The sequence below is a fragment of the Rhinoraja longicauda genome, chromosome 39 (assembly GCF_053455715.1).
Source record: "Rhinoraja longicauda isolate Sanriku21f chromosome 39, sRhiLon1.1, whole genome shotgun sequence".
Taxonomy (NCBI): domain Eukaryota; kingdom Metazoa; phylum Chordata; class Chondrichthyes; order Rajiformes; family Arhynchobatidae; genus Rhinoraja; species Rhinoraja longicauda.
This window is the reverse complement of record NC_135991.1, coordinates 10,858,832-10,885,285: the sequence shown is the minus strand read 5'-3', so window position 1 is coordinate 10,885,285 and position 26,454 is coordinate 10,858,832. Positions and strand designations below refer to the sequence as shown.

The window sequence follows — 26,454 nt, the reverse complement described above, 5'->3', positions numbered from 1 at the left end:
AATGTCCAACCTGCTTATGCAACACGTGCCACAGGAAACGGGAAGCCACGAGGGTCGTCGTCGCCCGAATGGAAGGGTGGGCCAGCCCGTGGAGCACCTCGAACACCCGGCGCGCCAGGCAACGGGAACGATGGGGCGCGGCTGCCCGGTGGAGACATTGCACAGCAGCATTGCGCCACCAGCGCCACAGGGAACGTCCTCCAACCGCAGGCCCGAAACGGCGGTACGATAGGTGGACATCTTCTCTTCCGTCAACTGGGCCGCCGCCAGGGCTGAGTAGTCGATGCCACCGGCCACTTGCAGGACGGCGTGGACCTAGGGGTCGAGACAAGGCGTCGGCCACTCTGTTGTCTTTGCCCCCGATGAAACGAATGGAGGTAGTGTACTCCGAGACGAAAGCCAACAGCCGCTGCTGGCGAGCTGACCACGGATCGGACACCTTGGTGAACGCAAAAGGTGAGGGGCTTGTGGTCAGTGTACGTGGTGAAGGCACGCCCCGAGGAAGTAGCGGAAGTGGCGGACTGCAAGGTAAAGGGCAAGGAGCTCGCGGTCAAAGGCACTGTATTTCCTCTGTACGCTGCTGAGGTGCCGGCTTAAGAAAGCGAGAGGCTTCCAACACCCATCAATCTGCTGTTCTAGCACCGCCCAACCGCCACATCCGAAGAGTCGACCGTCAGGCTGGTTGGTGCATCCGCCCGTGGGTGCACGAGCATCGTGGCGGCAGCGAGGGCGTCCTTGGCGTGTTGGAACGCCGCCACCGCATCGTCAGTCCAGTCGACATCCTTGCACTTACCCGCCATGAGGTGGAACAGCGGGCGCATGATCCGTGCTGCAGGCGGCACAAATCGGTGGTAAAAGGCCAGCATCCCAACGAACTCCTGGAGGCCCCTCATGATGGTCGGGCGTGGAAACTGGTGCACCGTATCCACTTTGTCCGGGAGCGGCAGTGCCCCGTGCGGAGTCACGTGGTGGCCCAGGAAATTGATGGAAGACACCCCGAAACGGCATTTGGCGATGTTGATGGCCAGCCCATGATCGCTGAGGCGCTGGCATAGCTGGCGGAGATGGCCAGCATGCTCCTGTCTCGAGCGGCTTGCCACCAAAATGTCATCGAGGTACACGAACACAAAGTCCAGGCCACGGCACATACAGTCCATGAGCCACTGAAAAGCTTGTGCAGCGTTTTTAAGTCCAAACGGCATAGGGAGGAATTCGAAAAGGCCAAATGGTGTCACGATGGCCGTTTTGGGGACGTCGTCGGGGTGGACGGTAATCTGATTGCAGCCACGGACCAGATCGACCTTGGAAAACACCGTGGCCCCAGCCAGGTGTGCGTTAAAATCCTGAATTTGGGGGACCGGATACCTGTCAGCGATGGTAGCATCGTTAAACTGACGGTAGTCACCGCAAGGGCGCCAACCACCGTCTGACTTGGGGACCATATGGAGCGGGGACGCCAAACGGGCTGCCTGAGTGGCGCACAATACACAGGGACTCCATAAGGTGGAACTCCTCCCGAGCGAGACGGAGCTTGTCCGGTGGAAGGGCGGGCGTACAAGGGCGGGCCACTGGTGGGAATGTGATGCTCCACCTCGTGTATCGGGGCGCAGGAATGGAACCGGGGGTCCAGGATGTCGGGGAACTCAGCCAGAATTCGCGAGAACGTAGCGTCCACGGACGACAGGGGCCCATCAGGCAGCACGACCAGGTCGCCCACGCGGAGGGAAACAGGCTGCAAGGTGACGGAGTGCACCAAACGCTGTCGCTTAACGTCCATGAACAGGGAATGTGCGCGTAGAAAGTCCACGCCCAGCAACGGCTAGGACACATCCGCAATGACGAGTAGCCATGAGAAGCGGCCCTCTCCGAAGTTGAGGGAGAGCGTGCGCACCCCATACGAGCGGATTGGAGTCCCGTTTGCTGCAGCAAGGAGGGGCCCACGTTTACCACTGCAGAGGTCAGCATTGGAAGGGGGAAGGACGCTCACCTCAGCCCCTGTGTCCACAAGGAAACAGGCCCCGGTGCGGCGATCCCACGCAAACACGCGATGAATCTGGCCGAAGCAATCACTGACGGCCGGCCCCTGTGTTTCCCGGGAATTGCAGGGCTGCCGGCATTGACGGGCGGAAAGGCCCCAGTGCCGGTGAAATTAGCACCAGCCCCCTCTGCTGGAGTCTGTGGAAACGGGCGGCTGTGCGGGCCGATCCGACCACCAGCGACCTCCGGTGGCGTGCGGAGGAACTGCCGACAGGCTGTGCGGGAAAGACGTGCTGCCGGCCGGGCGTGCCGTTGCTGCCGGGTCCCGTCGCGAAGGATGTCGAGGAGCGGTGGAGATGCGGGCGATCGAGCCCCCTACCTGCGGATCGTCGTCGGTCGTCGGTGGGACTTCCAGCGCGTCGAGGGCCAGCTGACGGGCCGTCCAGAGATCGTCGGCGCGCTCGCCCACCGACTGCATGTCGGTGAACGGGTCGTTGAGGAGCTGCTGGCGCAGATCGGACGGCAGCTGCAGCAGGTAAGCGTGTTTAAATAACAAGCAGGTGTCGTCGACACCCAGCAGCGGTAACATGTCGCCCAGTAGCACCGACGGGCGGCGGTCACCCAGGCCCGGCATCCGGAGGATCTGGGTCGCCCGCTCGGCCTCGCTGAGGCTGAACTGCCGCAGAAGAAAGGCCTTGAGGGCCTCGTACTTATCACCCGCCGGGCAGGCGCTGAGGTAAGGTCGGACCCGTCGCGAGGTGGCCTGGTCGTGGGCGCCGATAACATAAAAGTACTTGGTGGCGTCGGCAGTCACGCCCCGCAGGGCGAACTGCGCCTCGGCCTGGTCAAACCAGAAGTCAGGGTCGTCGGTCCCCAGGGGAGGCAGCTTCAAGGCAACGGCGTGGAGAGCGGTGCGTTTGGCAGGTTCCACGGGGTGGGATCCGGCAGGGTCCAGAGGCGGCGGACCGGCAGGGCAGGGTAGTGCGGGTTGAGGAGCGTTCGGGTCCATCGCGACTTGCGAGGAAATGTCGAGGGTCATCAATGTAGTGGGTCTGGACGCAGCAGGAATCAAGCAAGACGCCAGGTAAGGATCAACATTAACTTTAATGTAGCATCAGAACATCCACTCTCTTCAGTCTCTCGCACGAAAGTCAACTCTAGCACCTTCAGGCAAACCCCGTAGCTCCAGACCCCTCCCCAGCCCTGTCCACTCAGTGCCGAGGGAGATGACCCAGGGAGTGGCCTAATCCCCGGGCACCGCCACATAGGATAGGTTTTGTGAGTTGGTGCGAGTGTTGTGTATTACATGTAATCCAGAATCAGAATGGGGGCAGCAATTGGGCCGGGACTCCTGACAATATTAGCCTCAGTAACACAGGCAGGAAAAATCCGATGGTGTGACCCCGAGCAAAGTGGACGGATCTTCCATCTCTGCAAAGGAGACGTAGTGGTGTGTGATGATGGAACGCCGGAAGCTTCCGGATCATGGAACGTCACAAAGCAGAATTATTGCAACGGAATCTTGCGACAGACCACCAGGGAAGTCGAGCTAGGTGATTGCAACAGGTGGGGTCTGCCTTGTTGGTTTCAGGAAAGTCAGTTTGATTTTGCTTGCCGACGGAACACTAGTGAGGACAGAGAAGATCCCGGGATTCAATACAATAGACTGTGTTTCCAAGAGGCCCTCCAACGCGACCCCCACCTGCAGCCAAAACTCTCGCGGGGCGAACAAAAATATAAAGAGAGTTCTCGGACACAAAGGCCGACCAGAACTTGTTTTTACAGACTCATAACTAGTACTCTCCTGAATCTGTTGTTTGTTATCCCTCCACTTCGGTAATAGGTATTTTCACTCCAATCCCAGTTATGGACCCCAGCTACTTTATCCAAGGGTACTATTTACACCCTTCCGTTAAGAACATTACTTTTAAATTTCCCCAAAGTCAGAGCTACCCAGACACCTGTATAAAGACCTCTGGACTAACCGCTGGATACCCCAATTGTCGGAATGGAACCGGGTATTGGTGTGCCGTGGTAAACATCCAGAACACTGTAAGCTACATTACGACAAAGGAGACATTTCGGTGCAGCCAACACCCTGGCACCGGGGTGACCACTTGCCATAACACCAGCCAATGTGTTGACCTTGAGAGAGGATGGCAGACACTGTGCGGTTGGGGAAATAAGACACACCTGGCGATTAACAACAATACCTTCCCCATTGTACCACGCTTTGTCACAAGAGGTGATCCCTTAGAACCATATACGTACCCGATGATATGTTCGGTGGATAGCAACTCCCGGTTCCCCAGTAATGTTAACTGGAGTAGCACTGGTCCTACTTCAGTCTCTGACGGAGGAACCCCGGGAGTAGTTTATACCAAACCCGAATATTATTTCCTGAGTAATGGGATTGGGACCAATTTCCTGGTAATGGGAAAAGAGACTCCTGACAAAGTGGCGATAGGAATCCTTACCCCCACAACTATACCCTGCCCAGTACAGTGGAGCTTCAGCTTCTCCACCGTTGGCCAACTAAAAACAAAGTGAGGAATTTCTAAGGAATTTTGCGCTAACTGGATGGAACCAGCTGCGTTCTGTAATAGTAGAGATCACTCCATTGGTTGGGGAATATTGAGCACCATAACTCTAGGTGGGACCGCAGGGGCCATGGTATCCGACAATTGAAATTATCTTGTGTGCGGACTCACCATTCTGGGGAATAAGACAGTGGAGGCTATAAATGAAATAAAGGAGGGCCTGTCACACCTACGGCTGTTCTCAATGCAGAACCGATGCGCACTGGATTATCTGCTGGCTAGGGAAGGAGGTGCCATTGTAAAAGGGAAATGTATTATGCCAATTATGGACAGAACCGCGAACCTCACGAGAATTGAAGACGATATACAGACTTTCCTGAATGGGATAATTGAGGGTTTGAACTGGGGAGATTGGAGATTGGGCGGACGGTACAATTGGTATATTAACATTACCATTTATCTCACAGTAATTTTGATATGTTTATTCGTGGGGATTGCCATCGTTAAATGTATAATTAGTAAGCTTATGCAGGCCATGAAAGGCATTGGAAGCACTCATAAAATGTTGTTACTACGCATGGGAGAAACTGGAGAAGATCTTCCGATGTTAGGGGACGATTACAACGAAAGTGATGGTAAAGCAAGTGATATGGTGAAAGAGCAGGTTGCCAAGGAATTATTAGAAGAAGAATACAACAGACTTCATCAACTGGGTACAAGTCAGAGCTATGAAGATCTTAATCACTGGGTACCGTAAGGGCTAGGGGATGAAACCCAGCAGAGGAGTAGGAACCAGAGCCGGGATCAACAAGCCATCCTGTCGGCACTGAACACCGCTTGGGCCAGGCTCTGGGGGCCTATAAAGCACCACGAGGTCAGGTATAAACTCGGATGACTATATAACCCGCTTCAAATGAGTCTCTACTGAGTTTTCGCCCTGATAAATTGACAAAAGGGGGAAATGAGGAATAAAGATAAAATACGAAGCAAGTCTGATTAAGTCAAGGACTAAAAAGACAGCTGTCAGGGTAAAGGTTGATTAGAAACAATTTTCACTGCTTGCTTTGCTATTTTGTGATATATCTCTGCTCGTTAGCTAGAAGTTGTGAAACCATGGACGGTTGAGAAATGATTAACATCCTAATGTTCCAGCAGATACAACAATAGGATGTACGGGACTGGTCATAACTGGGGACTGGGAAGTGCCTACGGGGCGAGTTGTGACTGGATGAACATGTTGGAACAATGCCCCTCAATTGAACAATGCCCCTCAATTGTGCCCCCACCATTCTGTTATTTGAAAACTATATAAACTTGGTCTTGGTATGTATGTATATGTACGTTCCATCCTGTTCCGGAGACCGTGGGCTCTGTCGGAGCAGACCTGGAGGAATCATCGCAGCGCTGCATTACAGGTTTGAATTGAAGAACAAGTGTTCGGATCAATTATTATTGGACTAGATTGACATAAAGAACAGGAATCGTCACAAAGATATCCAGATCTCTTTGTACTTCCACATTTCCTAACTTGACACCATTCAGATAATAATATGCTTTCCTGTTCTTTCCACCAAAGTTGATAGATGACCTCACATTTATCCACATTAAACTGCATCTGCCATGCATCTGCCCACTCGCACAACCTGTCCAAGTCACCCTGCATCCTCATAGCATCCTCCTCACGGTTCACACTGCCACCCAGCTTTGTGTCATCCACAAATTTGCTAATGTTTGAACATTAACAATTGAACGAATAACACATAATGCTCCACATTAAATTTAAAATGTTCGCTTCAAATCTAAGAAAGAGGCAGTTGATAAACTCTGCTATGCCTCTGGATGACTATTATCTGAATGGTGTCAGATTAGGAAGAAGGGGAGGTGCAACGAGACAAAGGCGTCGTTGCATGTCACTCACTGAAAGTAAGCATACAGGTACAGCAGGCAGCGAAGAAATCTCATGGCATGTTGGCCTTCATCGCGACAGGATTTGAGCACAGGAGCAAGGAGGTAACACCCGGAGTATTGTGAGCAGTTTTGGTATCCGAATTTGAGGATGCCCATTCTTGCCATTGCGGGAGTGTAGCGTAACCAGGTTCACCAGGTTAATCCCCGGGATGGCGGGACTGACATATGATAAAAAATGAATCGACTGGGCTTAAATTTACTGTAATTTAGAAGGATGAGAGGGGATCATATAGAAACATGTAAAATTCTTAAGGGATTGGACAGGCTAGATGCAGGGGGAAATTACTATTTTGGGGGAGACCAGAATCAGGAGTCACAGTTTAAGAATAAAGGGAAGGCCATTTAGCATTGAGATGAGAAAAAACTTCTTCACCCAGAGATTCCGTGGGATTCTCTGCCACAGAAGGCATTGGATTCACTGGATGTATTCAAGGGAGAGCTAGATAATGGAGTAAAAGGATATGGGCTATGGGGAGAAGCCACGAACAGGTGCTGATTCTGGATGATCAATCATGAATTGGCTAGTCCTGCAACACCTTTCAATGTTTTCTATGTTTTCTAACACAAGGTGAGGCTCTGTTCAATTTGTTGTTTATTTTGTGATGAATGGTTTCAGACCGGTCGACAGGTTGATGTTAATTTAAGCCCACAGACCAGACAACAAGGTTTGTCTGGAGGCAAATGACCAACTCATCCTTGTGGCCTGTCCACAAGGCAGTTCGGAGAGTGCTGTCACACACACCGACAATATTTGTTCCTATTTATCATGAAATGAATGAGAACATGTTTACCATCATGGTGTGTACATATGGTGCACGTAAAAACTGAAAGAAACACTTTACTTAAGCAGTTGACAGGCCGATTTCTGAGCTAATCTTGGTCTTGGTCTTGGTTCTTGGTCCTCCAAAATATTCCAAATGGAATTTAGACTGGAGGTGGCGGAGTATGGACTTAAGCATGGAGGGCTTCTTGCAGAAGTGCTGCCTGAAAGGTAGTTGCGTCTAGTTGAGTAACTATAGTAGGGTGAAGACTATTCCATGCTTTAATTGTGCGAGGGAAGAATGAATTGCTATACACATCTGTCTAGATAGCTGGGATCTCAAATTGAATCGAATGCCCCCATCTACTCCTGGTGGGTTTGGTGTAGATGTGGTAATCTATGTCGAGCTGACCATTTATCATTTTGTAAAAACAGGTCATCGGCGGGTTTTACGTCTGTCTTGGAGAGTGTTCCTCCCCAATGAATTTAGAAGTTCGGTAACACTCGCTTCTCTCTCATAGGATTTTATAACAAAACGAGCTGCCTGTCTTTGGACACGTTCGATGGAAGAAATGTTTTTAATTGTGTATGGGTCCCAAGCTGTTACTGCGTAGTCCAAATGTGGTCTGAAGCAGTCCCGTAGTCCTTGCTTGCCCAACCTCCCCCGACAGCTCCCAAACCAGTGTCCGGGCAACAATTGTGAGATATCCTGGGTAAGGGTGTAGATGTATTCAAAGGAATTACATTTATTCAATGTCATCATTGTGGTCAGTGATGGGTACGGATAAGCAGTGACATTATCAGTGCGGCCAGTGATGGGTATGGATAAGCAGTGACATTATCAGTGTGGTCAGTGATGGGTATGGATAAGCAGTGACATTATCAGTGCGGTCAGTAATGGGTCTGGATAAGCAGTGACATTATCAGTGTGGTCAGTGATTGGTATGGATAAGCAGTGACATTATCAATGCGGTCAGTGGTGGGTCTGGATCACCAGTGACATTATCAGTGTGGTCAGTAATGGGTCTGGATAAACAGTGACATTATCAGTGTAGGACAATAACTGGAGATGCTGGTACAAATCGAAGGTATCACAAATTGCTGGAGTAACTCAGCAGGTCAGGCAGCATCTAGGAGATAGTGAATGGGTGACATTTCGGGTCGAGAACCTTCTTCAGACTGATGTCAGGGGGGCGGGACAAAGAAAGGATATAGGTGGAGAGTGGAAGACGGTGGGAGAACGGGGAAGGGGGAGGGGGAGAGTGGGGAAAAAGAGAGAGACAGGAACAGTCTAAAGTTGGAGAAGTCAATGTTCATACCATTGGGCTGCAAGCTGTCCAAACAAAATATGAGGTGCTGTTCCTCCAATTTCCGGTGGGCCTCACTATGGCACTGTAGGAGGTCCACGACAGAAAGGCCATAGTGGGAGTGGGAGGGGGTGTTGAATTGCTCAGCCACCGGGTGATCAGGTTTGCTAAGGCGGACTGAGCGAAAGTTTATTTGACACATTTTTATGACACATAATTTGACACATTATCAGTGTGGTCAGTGATGGGTCTGGATAGTGGTGACATTATCAGTGTGGTCAGTGATGTGTCTGGATAAACAGTGGCATTCTAAGTGTGGTCAGTGATGGGTCTGGACAAGCAGTGACATTATGAGTGTGGTCAGTGATAGGTCCGGATTAGCAGCGGCATTATCAGTGTGGTCAGTGATGGGTTTGGATTAGCAGTGGCATGACCTAATTTAATTTCGACCCCCATCTTTAGGGTGAAATACACGACTGGTTAACAATCGTCTGTTTTGCATTATTTCAGGTGTTTGACTGTAATGGTTTAACGCGGGCTCAGTATCCTTTGTTAATCTATTGCATCTTGCTGCTCTCCCCACGATAGTAAACACGGTAAAACGCAGATATATTTGTTTGTTATAGTCATCTGAATAGATGTGTTGAAAATAAATAAATACATCTCTCCAGCGCGCAATTGAATGAATAAAGATGAAAATTGAAAAGCAGATTCAGATCTGAGAAAGGGGGAGTTGAGAAACTGTGCTGTGCCCTTCGCCCAATGGGGAATATTAGTTCCAGCCGGTGAACACAAGTTGAGGCTCTGTTCAATCTGCACTTTATTTTGTAGTGAACGACACAGACCAGTCGAAAGGTCGATGTGTATTCAAGTCCTCAGACGGCAAGGGCAGTCTAAACGCATATCATCAACTCATCTGTCTGGGCTGTCCATGCAGCGGTTCAGAAAGTGCTGCCACACAAACAGAGTTGATTCCTGTGTTGGAAGGAACTGCAGTTGCTCTTTTAAACAACAGATCGACACGAAATGCTGTCTTGAGTCTGAAGAAATGTCTCGACCCGAAACGTCATCCATTCCTTCTCTCCAGAGATACTGCCTGATCCGTTGAGTTCCTCCAGCATTTTGTGTCTACCTTCGAGATAGACACGATATGCTGGAGGACCTCGGCGGGTCAGGCAGCATCTCGGAAGAAAGAAATTGTTGACGTTTCAGGTCAACACCCTCCTTCAGACTGACACTCAGTCAAGAAGTGTCTCGAACCGAAACGTCACCTATAACTTTTTTTAGAGATGCTGCCCGACCGGCTGAGAATACTCTAGCATTTTGTGTCTATCTTCGACTTAATTGCTGTGCGCATTTGTCAAGTATTTGAAGAGTGCATATTCCCTATGACGGCGCTAACTGGGACACGTTGAAACTGAAAGAAGCAGTAAGATCGACCACAATTTACCCTCCAGTGTTCCAAAGAATAAATTCTTGGCCTGTCCAAACTCTCCCAGTATCTCCGCTCCGAACCTTTTCTGGGGACACACAGTCGTAAAACTTCACTGCACTCGTTACAACTTAGTGGCGTTTTCCCTATGCGTGGTAACGAAAAAACAAACAAACCACTCCAAGAGACCCCTCGGTAACTTCTTGACCAGCCGAACATAGACTTCCAACGTCTATATTTATTTCCCTGATTGATAAGTGTCGATGCCTCAAATCCTCTGCACCACCATATTTCCCTGTGATGCGTCTTACACAGATCTGTGTACGTTTAATCCATCTGCTCGACCACACTCCCCAGTGAAGGTCAGGACCTGGATTGACTTCCCAAAATAAACACTTCCCACTTCTCTGAAATAAGCCCCATTTGTTATTTCGCTGCTCGATTTCCCATCTGAAAGAAAACACCCTGCTATAATTCTTGACAACCACCAACTGGCTGCGAAGAGAAACCTGATAACTAGGGACAAGTCATCCTAGTACCTGTGGTGAGCACATTACCGGAGAGGATTCTAGACATAGACATAGAACATAGTTGCAGGAGGAGGCTATTCGCCCCTTCGAGCCAGCAACACCATTCATTATGATCATGGCTGATCGTCCACAATCAGTAACCCGTGCCTGCCTTCTCCCCATATCCCTTGATTCCACTGGCCCCGAGAGCTCTCTGAGCGTGTGTATGTGTATATGTGTGCAGCATAATCTTTGTGATTCGCACAGCCAAAACGGTACACCATAGCGCCACAATTTTTGGCCCACGTTACTCACCATTATCCTGGGCATATTATGTAACAACTCTCATACAAATCTAAGCTACATTTTGAAAGCGAGAGAGATTTTAAAGTTTACAAATTTCCTTTCTAACCCTTTTCTTGAAGGTGTTCAGCGTGTGACGTCACATTGGGACCCGCACGTCTTCAAGAGATCAGCTAGCTCCCCCCCGGACATTTAACTAATGCGCTCCCCCCCCCGGACCTTTAACTAACGCGCCCCCCCGGACATTTAACTAAAGCGCTCCCCCCTGGACCTTTAACTAATGCGCTCCCCCCCACGGGAACCTTTAACTAATGCGCCCCCCCGGACCTTTAACTAATGCGCTCACCGCACCCCGGACCTTTAACTAATGCGCTCCACCCCACCCCGGACCTTTGACTAATGCGCTCCCACCACCGGACCTTTAACTAATGCGACCCCCCTCACGGACCTTTAACTAATGCGCTCCCCGCCCCCCGAACATTTAACTAATGCGCCCCCCCACCCCGGACCTATAACTAACGCAGTCGCCTCTCCCGCTCCGAGGGGAGGGAACCCACCCGACTGACGGGAGGGCCGCGCTCAGTGCCTTCCCCTCCGCTTAAGTCTATCCTTTCCTCTCCCGTTTCCTCTCCCCTTTCCTCTCCCCTTTCTTCTCCCCTTTCCACTCGCCTTTCCTCTCCCCTTTCCTCTCCCCTTTCCTCTCCCCTTTCTTCTCCCCTTTCCACTCCCCTTTCCTCTCCCCTTTCCTCTCCGCTTTCCTCCCTTTTCTCTCCCCATTCCTCTCCACTTTCCTCTCCCCTTTCCTCTCCCCTTTCCTCTCCCCATTCCTCTCCCCATTCCTCTCCCCTTTCCTCTCCCCTTTCCTCTCCCCTTTTCTCTCCCCTTTCCTCTCCCTTTTCGTCTCCCCCAATCCCGGAGGAGCTTTAAGCGGCGTTGCCGCGCCCGCAGCTAAAAACGCCGTTAAATAAGCTAACAAACCCGGGGGGCGGCGCCCGCCATAGTGACTGCAGTGGGCAATAGGGATGGGGGCGAGGTGAGGGGTGGGGGTGACGAGAGCGTCAGGGGGGGAGGATGGGGAAGAGGAAGGGGAAGGAGAAGGAGGGGAGGAGAGGGGGAGGGGAGGGGGAGGGTGAGGAGGGGGGATGAAGGGGGTGGGGATGGACTGTGTGAGGGGGGTATGGGGAGGAGAAGGTGGGTATGGGGGGCGGAGGAGGGGGGATGGAGGGTTGAGGGGGTATGGTGAGGAGGAGGACGGGGGTCGAGTAGGTGAGGAGGGGTGGGGGGAGGCGGAGGGGTATTGGGGAGGAGGGCATAAACTCGGATGACTATATAACCCGCTTCAAATGAGTCTCTGCTGAGTTTTCGCCCTGATAGTTGTCATAAAATTACAAAAGGGGGGAATGAGGAATTAAGGTAAAATACGAAGTAAGTCTGATTAAGTCAAGGAATAAAAAGATAGCCGTCTGGGTAAAGGTTAATTAGAAACAATTTTCACTGCTTGCTTTGCTATTGTGTGATATATCTCTGCTCGTTAGCTAGAAGTTGTGAAACCATGGACGGTTGAGAAGTGATTAACATCCTAATGTTCCAGCAGATACAACAATAGGATGTACGAGACTGGTCATAACTGGGGACTGGGAAGTGCCTACGGGGCTAGTTGTGATTGGATCAACATGTTGGAACAATGCCCCTCAATTGAACGATGCCCCTCAATTGTGCCCCCACCATTCTATTATTTGGAAACTATATAAACATTGTCTTGGTATGTATGAGTATGTTTGTCCCAGCCTGTTTCGGAGACCGTGGGCTCTGTAGGAGCAAAATTGGAGGAATCATCGCAGCGCTGCATTAAATGTTTGAATTGAAGAGCAAGTGTTTGGATCAATTGTTAGTGAACTAGATTGACATAAAGAACTGGAATCGTCACAAGGATACCCAGATCTCTTTGTATTTCCCCATTTTCTAACTTTCCTAATAATCTGCTTTCCTGTTCTTTCCACCAAAGTGGATAGATAACCTCACATTTATCCACATTAAACTGCATCTGTCATGCATCTGCCCACTCACACAACCTGTCCAAATCACCCCGCATCCTCATAGCATCCTCCTCACGGTTCACACTTCCACCCAGCTTTGTGTCATCCGCAAATTTGCTAATGTTTGAACATTAACAATTGAACGAATAACACATAATGCTCCAAATTAAATTTAAATTGCTTGCTTCAAATCTAAAAAAGAGGCAATTGATAAACTCTGCTATGCCCTGCCACCAGTGGGAAATATTAGTTCCAGCCGGTGAAAACGAAGGCTGATTATTATCTGAATGGTATCAGATTAGGAAGAAGCGGAGGTGCAACGAAAGTAAGCATACAGGTACAGCAGGCAGCGAAGAAAGCTCATGGCATGTTGGCCTTCATAGCGACAGGATTTGAGTACAGGAGCAAGGAGGTCACACCCGGGGTAATGTGAGCAGTTTTGGTATCCTAATTTGAGGAAGGCCATTCTTGCTATTGCGGGAGTGCAGCGTAACCAGGTACACCAGTTTAATCCCCGGGATAGCGGGCTGACATATGATAAAAGAATGAATTGACTGGGCTTAAATTTACTGGAATTTAGAAGGATGAGAGGGGATCGTATAGAAACATGTAAAATTCTTAAAGGATTGGACAAGCGAGATGCAGGGGGAAACTACCATTTTGGGGGAGTCCAGAACCAGGAGTCACAATTTAGGAATAAAGTGCAGGTCATTTAGCACTGAGATGAGGAAAAACGTTTTCACCCAGAGAGTTGTGAATCTGTGGAATTCTCTCCCACGCAAAGCATCGGATTCACTGGATGTATTCAAGGGAGAGCTAGATACATCTCTTGGGGTTAACGGAGTCAAAGGATATGGGATACGGGGAGAAGCCACGAACAGGGTACCGATTCTGGATGATCAACCATGAATGGGCTAGTCCTGCAACACATTTCTATGTTTTCTATGTTTTCTAACACAAGGTGAGGCTCTGTTAAATGTGCAGTTTGTTTTTTTTTTTTTTTTTTTTTTTTTTTTAAATAATTTTTATTGGGGATAGGTACATAACCTGTTTACATCTTTACAGTCATACATTTTTAAATTGATAATATTGTCAATTGTTATTATATTGTCTCCAATACCTTTTGCCCCTTTTTTTTTTTTACTAGATAGAACTAAAGAAATAGATGAAGTAAAGAAGGAAAAAAGAGAGAAGAAAAATAAAAACAAAAACAAATTTTTTAAAAAAATAAGGAAAAAGTTAGTTAAAGAAGAATGGAAAAATTTATTAAAATAACAAAAACTTCATTCGAGATATATTCGTACATTTCAAAGTATAGCATTTCATCCATTCTTTAGTCCGAGTGCTAGTCAGGTTCCTGTGCTGAACTATTCTGACCCTTTAAGTAATCAATAAAAGGAGACCATGTTCCAATGAATAATTCCTGTTTGTCCAACAGGGAAAATCTGATTCTTTCCACGTTTAAGGTCTCCGTCATTTCTATAATCCACATTTTGATTGTGGGGGCCGTAGGGCATTTCCAAAATTTTAGAATTAATTTTTTTCCTGTTATTAAACTATAATCAATAAAGTTTCTTTGTGTTGTTCTAAATGTTTGATTTAATTCTAATATTCCGAGTATAATTAATTTTGGATCTGGGTCCAATTGTGTGCTGGTTACTTTAGATATTATGCTAAAAATATTTACCCAGAATTTTTTAATTTTTATACAGTTTGCAAACATATGAAATAATGTAGCTTCTAAATGTTGACATTTATCACATTTAGGTGAGATATGTTGGAAAATTTTATGTAGTTTTGTTTTTGAATAGTGTAACCTATGTATTACTTTAAATTGTATTAGAGAATGTCTGGCGTTTAGTGAACACTGATATATATGTTGCAAACTTTCTTCCCAAGTATCTTTCGTTATTACTTGGTTTAATTCTTTTTCCCATTTTTGTCTGTATAAGTCCGTGGAGGGAATGTCACTGTCTAATAAGATATTATATATATAAGATATTAATTTTTCTGTATTAGGATGTTTGTTCCAACATTCATCAAGAATTTCTGAATTTCTAATTCGAAAATTTTGGGAGTTCGATTTTACATAATCTCTGAGTTGAAGATATCTGAAATAATCATTTCCACGAAGACCATAAGTCTGTTTCAACTCCTGAAATGTCAGAAAGGTGCCTTCCTTATAAAGTTGTCCCATATTTTTAATTCCATAATCCTTCCATTGTGTAAAACCCCCGTCTACCCATGAAGGCTTAAACAAAGGATTATTCGCAATTGGAAGAAAAAGTGATAAATTATCTAATTTTAATGTCTTTTTTAATTGTTTCCAAATTCGTATAGCACTAAATATTATAGGGTTTTCCCTATAAATTTTTTTGTTTAATTTAGACGTAGCAAATAATATCGAACCAATATCAAAAGGTAAACAATCTTCCTTTTCCATTTTTAACCAATCTGGTTGATGATCTATTTCTTCCAACCAGAAATTCATATTTTTAATATTAACTGCCCAGAAATAAAACAAAAAATTGGGTAAAGCCAGGCCTCCATTTATTTTTGATTTACACAAGTGTCTTTTGTTTATCCTATGATTCTTATAATCCCAGATAAAATCCTTAACAATAGAGTCCAATTTTTTTAAAAAGTTTTTTGTCAGATATATCGGAATTGTCTGAAAAAGGTATAATATTTGCGGCAAAAAAATCATTTTTATGGCATTAATTTTGCCAACCATTGAGATAGGGAGTGTTTTCCAATATTGAATATTCTTATGTAGTTTGCTCAGTAATGGGGGGAAATTTGCTTTAAATAATGATGTATATATCTTAGTTACATAGATACCTAGATATTTAAATTTTTCATTTACTATTTTAAATGGAAATTGTTGTATTATCTGTTTATTTTGTTCCCTTATTGGCATAATTTCGCTTTTATTCCAATTTATTCTGTATCCTGAAAGTGAACCAAATTGGGTTATTAGCTTTAATAAGTTTGGAATACTAATTTCTGGTTTTGTAATGTAAATTAATACGTCATCTGCGTATAGAGAAATTTTATTCACTGAGTCCTTTGTGTTATATCCATGTATTTCCGGATGCCCCCTAACTCTTTCTGCCAGTGGCTCAATAGCAAGCGCAAATAATAATGGGGATAACGGGCATCCTTGTCTACAACCTCTAGATAGACTAAATTTCGATGACAACCTTTGGTTTGTAAATATTCTGGCCGTGGGATTTGTATATAACAGTTTTATCCATGTACAGAATTTCTCCCCTAGCTGCATGTTTTCCATCACCGAAAATAAATAAGACCATTCAACCTGATCAAATGCTTTTTCAGCATCAAGTGAGATTATTGCTAGATCTTCATTAATAATTCTCTTGGAATATATAATATTAAATAATCTTCTTAGATTATAGTATGAGTATCGTTTCTGAATGAAGCCTGTTTGGTCAGGGTGTATTAATTTATTCATCACTGTACTTAATCTATACGCTAGTATTTTAGTTAAAATTTTTTGATCTGTATTTAAAAGTGCAATTGCTCTGTATGATCCCGGGTCTTCCGGATCTTTATCAGCTTTAGGAATAAGTGTTATTATCGATTCATTTAGAGTGTCTGGAAGTTTCTGTTGAGTATATATATACTCATACAGTCTATGTAAACGTGGGCTAAGCAAATCATAAATTTTTTTATAAAATTCGGAGCCTAAACCATCTGGTCCTACTGCTTTACCATTTTTTAAAGAACCAATAGACTCCTCAATATCCTTTGTCGTAATCTCCCTTTCTAATACTTCTCTATCGTTTGAATCTAAACCTTTTAAATTACATTTTTTTTAAAAGTCTGCTATTCCTTCTGATTGTGCTACGGTTTTAGTTGAATAAAGGCTCTGATAATATTGGAGAAATCTATCATTTATGTCCTTGGGCATTTTTAATAATTCTCCTGTCTCTGTTCTAATTTTATGAATTATTTTTTCCCCTTCCATTTTTCGTAACTGACGTGCTAATAGTTTTTGTGGTTTGTCTCCAAATTCAAAATGTAATTGTTTTGTTTTTTGATAGAGTTTTATTACTTGTTCTGAATACATTTTATTTAATTTATATTTCAATACCGCAATTTTATTATATTTTAGAGTAGATGGCATTCTCGCATTTTCTATATCTAGTTGTTTGATTTCACTTTCCAATGTTTGTTGTTTAATCCTGTTCTCTTTATTATAAAAAGCTTGAGCAGAAATTAATGTACCTCGAACATACGCTTTAAACGTTTCCCACATAAGAGAAATAGGTGTGTCAGGGTTGTCATTTACCTCAAAAAATATTTGAATCTGTTTAATAATATATTCCTGGCATGACTTTTCGTTCACAATTTGTGGGTTAAATCTCCAATATGCTTGTTTCTCGGACATTCCATTTAATTTAATCATGAATGTTACAGGTGCATGATCTGAAATTATAATGTTATGATATTTAGAATTATAAATAAATGGAATAAACGTAGAGTCAACTAAAAAATAATCTATTCTTGAGTATGTTTTGTGTACTGGAGAGTAAAATGAATATTCCCGTCCAGTTGGGTTTTCTATTCTCCAGACATCCTTAATATTAGTGGTATTAATAAATGAATTTAGAAATACGCTTGATTGAGATTTTACTTTTTTTTGCATTGATGATCTATCTAAGTATGAATCTAATGTACAATTGAAGTCTCCTCCAATTATTAATTTATATTGTGTAAATTCAGGAATTTTATTAAATGTTTTATTAAAGAACATAGGGTTATCGAAATTAGGCCCGTAAACATTAAGAAGAATCACTTTTTCTCCATTTAACTCTCCAACTAATATAATATATCTACCATCAATATCCACTATTGTTGAGGAGTTCTTAAAATATATTCCTTTACGATTTAGTATTGCAACTCCTCTGGACTTGTGGGAGAAGGAGGAATGATATGATTCAGCAATCCACTTAGCTTTAAGTCTATATTGAGATTCCTTCTTAAGGTGCGTTTCTTGAAGAAATATTATATCAGTTTTGATTAAATTTAGATGTGCCAAAACTTTGCCTCTCTTAATTGGTTCATTGATTCCCTTGACATTCCAACTACAAAATGTTATTCCCTGACCCCCTCTTGTCATATTAATATCTTGCATTTTGTTTCTAAGGTGGTCTATAACCGAGCAGAAGGTACAGCACACAGAACCTGACCCTGCTCCCGAACCTCGAATAGATGAATTTAAAATCATATACATTGCTCTTCCGAGCACATCTCCTTGTATTTGTCTTATTTTTCCATTCAAACATTAAGTTATAAAAATATTTAAAAAGAGAAAAGTGATAGAGTTGATTAATATAGGGTGAAAGAAAAGAAACTACCTCTACAATTAGTGTAGTTAGTGATAGCCACACTAACGTGGCTAGAATTCTAAAGACTTCCGTAGCCTTTGTAAAAAAAATAAAAATTCCAGCTCCGTGCGCAAAGGAAATAAAGGGTTATTTCTAACATTCATATATCTTCTTTGGGAATAACAAACTTATTTACCTACCCATACATACACACACCCGATATCCACATATATATATATATACATCCCCATATGTATGCATACATAAGCACGTATCCTTGCAGAAAAATTTTAGAGCAGCAAAAATTCACTACGTTTATTCTCTACATATCATATTAATTTTTTCCCGCTAAATCTATCATAAATTTAAATTTAAATTAAAAATTAAAGAGAAAAACCGTCAAACTTTATTTTGACTTAGGCTAATTTACCTCTTGCATATCTTCCTATATAATATAATTGTGTAATACATTTCTATGTTAATCGAAGACTGTTAATTATTAATCATTGTTATCAATCATATACAGTATTAAATTTTTATGATTAATGTTAATGTTAATAATTTTGTTAATAGTTTTTAGTGGTAATATAGATATTTAATAGGTATTGGTTGTTACATATATCGTTAGATATGAGTATCCAGATAATAACAATGATTAGTAAACAGAGAAAACAAAAAAGATCACGGTTTTATCCAATGTCCTCCATCCATTTCGGTTTCCTGATATCCTCAAAGCTCTTAAAAGAACATTAACGGTCCTTTTAGATCTGGCGGGACTCCTAAGGAGTAATGTAAATTCTTCAGTCTATGATCATGTTACCGACATCTTTAGCATATTCCAGTGCTTTTTCGTGGTCTGTAAAAAAAAGCTCCTTGGACTTGTAGGAGACTCTTAGTCTTGCGGGATAAAGCAAACTGTATCTCAAATCAGGTACCTTCTTCAAAATTCTCTTTGTCTCAATGAACTGCCCTCTTTTCTTGTAGACTTCTGCCGAATAATCTCGGTAGATACTAAATCTTGCCCTTCAAGAAGGAGCTGTCCGCCTCGAACCATTTTCTTCATTATATCATCAAATTCATGATCCAGTTGCACCTTTACAATAATTTGTCTTGGATGGGCATCATCCTGTGTACGTTTTCGCTGCGCTCTATGAGCTCGACCGAGTGAAGGTTTGTAATGCAATTTTAAGGCTTTTTGTAAAAGGTCTGCCACAAAATCCCGAGTACCCATTTCTTGCAGTTTGTTTTGTGATGAATGGTTTCAGATCAGTCGACAGGTTGATGTTATTTCAAGCACACAGACCAGACAGCAAAGTTTGTCTGGAGGCAAATGACCAACTCATCCTTGTGGCCTGTCCACAAGCATTTCAGAGAGAGCTGCCACACACACCGACAATATTTGTGCCTATTTATCAAGAAATGCATGAGAACATGTTTACCATCATGGTGTGTACATCTGGTACACGTAGAAACTGAAAGAAACACTTCACTTAATCAGTTGATAGGGCGATGTATGAGCTAATCTTGGTGTTGGTCTTGGTTCTTGGTCCGCCAAAATATTCCAAATGGAATTGAAACTGGAGGTGGCGGAGTATGGACTTAAGCAGTAAGGGCTTCTTGGAAAAGAGCTGCCTGAAATGTAGTTGCGTCAGGTTGAGTAGCTATAGTAGTGTGAAGACTATTCCATGTTTTATTTGTGCGAGAGAAGAATGAATTGCTATACACATCTTTCTTGATAGCTGGGATCTCAAATTGAATCCAATGCCTTATCTACTCCTGATGGGTTTGGGTTTGGTGTAGATGTGGCAATCTTTGTCGACCTGACCATTTAACATTTTGTAAAAACAGGTCAAACGGTGGGCTTTACGTCTGTCTTGGGGAATGTTCCACCCCAATGAATTTGGAAGTTCGGTAACACTCGCTTCTCTCTCATAGGTATTTGTAACAAAACGACACATTCGATGGGAGAAATGTTTTTAATTGTGTATGGGTCCCATGCTGCAACTGCGTAGTCCAAATGTGGTCTGAAGCAGTCCCATAGTCCTTGCTTGACCAACCTCCCCTGACAGCTCCGAAACCTGTTTCCGGGCAACAAATGTCCGGTATCCTGGGTAAGGTTGTACATTTATTCAAAGGAAGTACATTTATTCAATGTTATCATTGTGGACAATGATGGGTCTGGATAGGCAGTGGCATTATCAGTGCGGTCAGTGATGGGTCTGGAGAAGCAGTGACATTATCAGCGTAGGATAATAACTGCTGATGCTGGTACAAATCGAAGGCATCACAAAATGCTGGAGTAACTCAGCAGGTCAGGCAGCATCTAGGAGAGAGGGAATGGGTGACGTTTCGGGTCGAGACCCTTCTTCAGACTGATGTCAGGGGGGCGGGACAAAGAAAGGATATAGGTGGAGACAGGAAGACAGTGGGAGAATTGGGAAGGGGAGGAAGGGGGAGAGGGGGAAATAGAGAGACAGAGGAACTATCTAAAGTTGGAGAAGTCAATGTTCATACAATTGGGCTGCAAGCTGCCCAAGCGAAATATGAGGTTCTGTTCCTCCAATTTCTGGTGGGCCTCACTATGGCACTGGAGGGGGCCCACGACAGAAAGGCCAGACTGGGAGTGGGAGGGGGAGTTGAAGTGCTCAGCCACCGGGAGAGCAGGTTGGTTAAGGCTGACTGAGCCTTCGACAAGGTCCCACACAGGAGATTAGTGGGCAAAATTAGGGCGCATGGTATTGGGGGTAGGGTACTGACATGGATAGAAAATTGGTTGACAGACAGAAAGCAAAGAGTGGGGATAAATGGGTCCCTTTCGGAATGGGAGGCAGTGACCAGTGGGGTACCGCAAGGTTCGGTGCTGGGACCCCAGCTATTTACGATATACATTAATGACTTAGACGAAGGGATTAAAAGTACCATTCGCAAATTTGCAGATGATACTAAGCTGGGGGGTAGTGTGAATTGTGAGGAAGATGCAATAAGGCTGCAGGGTGACTTGGACAGGTTGTGTGAGTGGGCGGATACATGGCAGATGCAGTTTAATGTAGATAAGTGTGAGGTTATTCACTTTGGAAGTAAGAATAGAAAGGCAGATTATTATCTGAATGGTGTCAAGTTAGGAGGAGGGGGAGTTCAACGAGATCTGGGTGTCCTAGTGCATCAGTCAATGAAAGGAAGTATGCAGGTACAGCAGGCAGTGAAGAAAGCCAATGGAATGTTGGCCTTCGTAACAAGAGGAGTTGAGTATAGGAGCAAAGAGGTCCTTCTACAGTTGTACCGGGCCATGGTGAGACCGCACCTGGAGTACTGTGTGCAGTTTTGGTCTCCAAATTTGAGGAAGGATATTCTTGCTATGGAGGGCGTGCAGCGTAGGTTCACTAGGTTAATTCCCGGAATGGCGGGACTGTCGTATGTTGAAAGGCTGGAGCGATTGGGCTTGTATACACTGGAATTTAGAAGGATGAGGGGGGATCTTATTGAAACATATAAGATAATTAGGGGATTGGACACATTAGAGGCAGGAAACATGTTCTCAATGTTGGGGGAGTCCAGAACAAGGGGCCACAGTTTAAGAATAAGGGGTAGGCCATTTTGAACGGAGATTAGGAAGAACTTTTTCAGTCAGAGAGTGGTGAAGGTGTGGAATTCTCTGCCTCAGAAGGCAGTGGAGGCCAGTTCGTTGGATGATTTCAAGAGAGAGCTGGATAGAACTCTTAAGGATAGCGGAGTGAGGGGGTATGGGGAGAAGGCAGGAACGGGGTACTGATTGAGAGTGATCAGCCATGATCTCATTGAATGGCGGTGCTGGCTCGAAGGGCTGAATGGCCTACTCCTGCACCTATTGTCTATTGTCTATTGTCTATTGTCTATTGTTTATTTGACACATTGTTACGACACATAATTTGACACATTATCAGTGTGGTCAGTGATGGGTCTTGATAAGCCATGCCATTATCAGTGTGGTCAGTGATAAGTCTGGATAAGCCGTGACATTATCAGTGTGGTCAGTGATTCCTCTGGATAAATAGTGGCATTATCAGTGTGGTCAGTGATTGGTCTGGATAAACAGTGGCATTATCAGTGTTGTCAGTGATGGGTCTGGACAAGCAGTGACATTATCAGTGTGGTCAGTGGTAGGTCTGGACAAGCAGTGACATTATCATTGTGGTCAGTGATGTGTCTAGACAAGCAGTGACATTATCAGTGTGGTCAGTGATGGGTCCGGATTAGCAGCGGCATACTCAGTGTGGTCAGTGATGGGTGTGTATTAGCAGTGGCATAACCTCATTTAATTTCGACCCCCATCTTTTAGATGAAATTCACGACTGGATAACAATCGTCTGTTTTGCATTATTTCAGGTGTTTGACTGTAATGGTTTAACGAGGGCTCAATATCTTTTGTTAATCTATTGCATCTTGCTGCTCCCCCCACGCCAATAAAAACGGTAATGCACAGATATATTTGTTTGTTATAGTTATCTCAATAAATATGTTGAAAATAAGTAAATATCTCTCTCCAGCATGCAATTTAATGAATAAAGATGAAAATTTAAAAGCAGATCTGAGAAAGGGGGAATTGAGTAACTGTGCTGTGCTCTTCGCCCAATGGGGAATATTAGGTCCAGCCGGTGAACACAAGTTAAGGATCTGTTCAATCTGCATTTTATTTTGCAGTGAACGTCATAGACCAGTCGATACGTCGATGTGAATTCAAATCGTCAGGCAGCAAGGGCAGTCTAAACGCATATCATCAACTCATCTGTCTGGGCTGTCCATTCAGCGGTTCAGAAAGTGCTGCCACACTCCCAGAGATGATTCCTGTGTAGGAAGGAACTGAAGATGCTCTTTTAAACAACAGATCTACACGAAATGCTATCTTGAGTCTGAAGAAGGGTCTCGACCCAAACGTCACCCATTCCTTCGCTCCAGAGATGCTGCCTGACCCGCTGAGTTTCTCCAGCATTTTGTTTCTACCTTCGAGATAGACACGATATGCTGGAGGACCTCGGCGGGTCAGGCAGCATCTCTGAAGAAAGAAATAGTTGACGTTTCAGGTCGACACCCTCCTTCAGACTGACACTCAGTCAAGAAGGGTCTCGAACCGAAACGTCACCTATAACTTTTTTTAGAGATGCTGCCCGACCGGCTGAGAGTACTCTAGCATTTTTGTGTCTATCTTCGATTTTTTTCCCCCCATTGGAACCTAATCAGATGTACAGCACTTTGGTCAACGTGGGTTGTTTTTAAATGTGCTATACAAATAAAATTGACTTGACTTGACTTGACTTGACTTGACTTGACTTGACTTGACTTAATTGCTGTGCGCATTTGCCAAGTATTTGAAGGGTGCATATCCCCTATCACGGCGCTAACTGGGACACGTTGAAACTGAAAGAAGCAATTCTGAGATCAGAGACAGATATTTTTTAAAAGGGTCGATGTATGTGACAGGCAATACTTATGTTTTCTGTTTAATCTGCACCTTTGAGAAATGTCGACACCTGATGACTATCCCTCACCAGACTAGAGTTTATTGGTGACTAAATAACCAAGCAGATTACAGGCTGTTTAGAAGCAGTGGGTACATGTCAGTGGTGTACCTGGTACACTCGTCAGGCGCAGGTTCCTGTGTCCCATGGTGAGGGATAGTACGATTGAGTTGCAATTTCATCTCCCTCTGAACCTTTCCTCTCCATGTACCTGCTCAAATGCTTTGTGTTATTATTTTGAACCACGGCCCTAACCATGCCAACATGATTCTATGCACCTCTGTGAGATCGACCACTCTTTACCCTCCTGCGCTCCAAGGAATAAATTCTTGGCTTGTCCAACCTCTCCCAGTAACTCCGCTCCAAACCTTGTTCCGGGGACACACAGTCGTAAATCTTCACTGCACTCGTTACATCTTAGTGGCTTTTTTCCTATGCGTGGTAACGAAAAAACAAACATACCACTCCAAGTGCCCCCTCGATAACTTCTTGACCAGCCGAACATAGAATTCCAACGTCTATATTTATTTCCCTGACTGATATGGGTCGATGCCTCAAATCCTCTGCACCACCCTATTTACTTGTGATGCCTCTTACACAGATCTGTGTACGTTTAAGCCATCTACTCGACCACACTCCCCAGAGAAGTTCAAGACCTGGATTGACTTCGCAGCTGCGGCTTGCCTGCAGTCCGTCTGTCTTTTGTGTTTTTTGTTGTTTTTGTCTGAATTGTAGTTTAATATGATGTAGTGTTGTATGTTATGTTTTGGGAGGGGGGGGTGGGGTGGGAGGGAACGGGAACTGTAACATTCTCTCTCCAGAACGGAGACGTGACCTTTGTTCTGTGTCGTGTCTCCGTTCCCGTTGCGGCCTACCACCGGCCATTCACCTGGGAACACCTGGGGCTCTGGTTCGCAGAGCCCGCGGCGCGGACTCACCACCTGCGGCGCTGGCTGCCTGCGGATGCTGCGGGCGCGGCTGCGACTCGTCTCCGGAGGCTCCGGCGCGGGCCGCGTGGACGTCGGAAGCCCGCAGGCCCCTGGATGGGGGCCGACATCGGGAGCTCCGGCAACGGCAGAGGCAGCGTGTTCGCCCGCCCCGAATCGCGGGGCTTGGGTCTGCCCGCCACGGACCTTTCACCGTCCGGCGCGGCCTGAAATAGGCCGTTGACCTTTCACCGCCCAGCGGGGGCTTCAATATCGGGAGCCCCGACCGCCCCGACGTGGCAACTCCAACAGCCTGACCGCGGGACAAGACGGCAGGGAAGAGAAAAAGACATTTTGGCCTTCCATCACAGTGAGGAGGGACTGGAGGAGACTCACTGTGATGGATGTTTCTTTTTGTTTGGTGTTAGTTGTGATTGTATGTGTTATTGCATTTTTATTGATTAATCTTATTGGTCTTATTGTTCAACTGCGGGTAATGTTTCATTTTACTACACATTTATGTGTATGTAACAAATAAACGACTATTGACTATTGACTATTGATATTGACTTCCCAAAATCAACACTTCCCACTTATCTGAAATAAGCCCCATTTGTTATTTCGCTGCCCGATTCCGCAGCTGAAAAAAAACCTCCCTGCTATAATTCTTGACAACCATCAACTGGCTGCAAAGAGAAACCTGATAACTAGGGACAATTCATCCTAGCACCTGTGGTGAGAACATTACCGGAGAAGATTCTAGACATAGGCATAGAACATAGGTGCAGGAGGAGGCCATTCGGCCCTTCAAGCCAGCAACCCCATTCATTGTGATCATGGCTGATCGTCCACAATCAGTAACCCGTGCCTGCCTTCTCCTGATATCCCTTGATTCCACTAGCCTCTAGAGCTCTCTGTCCGTGTGTATCTGTGTATGTGTGCAGCATAACCTTTGTGGTTCGCACACACAGCCAAATCGGTACACCAGAGCGCCACAATTTTTGCCCACGTTACTCACCATTATCCTGGGCATATTATGTAACAATTCTCATACAAATTGAAGCTACATTTCTAAAGCGAGAGAGATTTTAAAGCTTAAAATTTTCCTTTCTAACCCATTTCTTGAAGGTCTTCAGCGTGTGACGTCACAATGGGACCCGCACGTCTTCAAGAGATCAGCAACCCCCCCCTCCGGACCTTTGACTAATGCGCCCACCGGACCTGTAATTAGTGCGCTCCCCCCGGACCTTTAAGTAATGCACCCCCCCCCGAACTTGAACTAGTGCGCTCCCCCCGGACCTTTAAGTAATGCGCCCTCCCGAACTTGAACTAATGCGCTCCCCCCCCGGACCTTTAACTAATGCACGATTTCCCCACCCCCGGGAGCACCGCCGCCCGTCCAGGCGTGCCTCGCGCCTGACATTCCTCAGATCGGGCAGCGTTGACCGCCGGGAGGTGTAGTCGCCTCTTCCGCTCCGAGAGGGGAGGGCACCCTCCCGACTGACGGTAGGGCCGTGCTCAGTGCCTTCCTCTCCCCTTAACTCGCCGCTTTCCTCTCCCCTTTCCTCTCCCTTTTCCTCTCCCCTTTCCTCTCCCTTTCTTCTCCCCTTTTTTCTCCGCTCTCCTCTTCCCTCCCCTCTCCCATTTCCTCTCCTCAATCTTGGAGGAGGTTTAAGCGGCGTTACCGGGCCCGCAGCCAAAAAAAGCCGTTAAAGAAGTTAACAAACCCGGGGGCGGCGCCCGCCATAGTGACTGCAGTAGGCAATGGGGGTGGGGGGGCGAGGTGAGGGGTGGGGTTGACGAGAGCGTCAGTGGGGGGGCGGATGGGGAGGTGGAATGGGGAAGGAGAA

The 26,454-nt window shown here is 45.4% G+C and overlaps 1 protein-coding gene across 1 annotated transcript in view; it reads left to right on the top strand.

Annotated features, from left to right (window-relative positions):
* Positions 1–3,301: 3,301 nt before the first annotated feature.
* LOC144611205 (uncharacterized) overlaps positions 3,302–26,454 on the top strand; it is a 29,228-nt gene continuing 6,075 nt past the window's right edge. Inside the window, exons 1-2 of the mRNA XM_078430255.1 lie at positions 3,302–3,530; positions 4,985–5,265. Coding sequence (XP_078286381.1) covers positions 3,302–3,530; positions 4,985–5,265 — 510 coding nt within the window. The remainder of the gene's footprint in view (positions 3,531–4,984; positions 5,266–26,454) is intronic.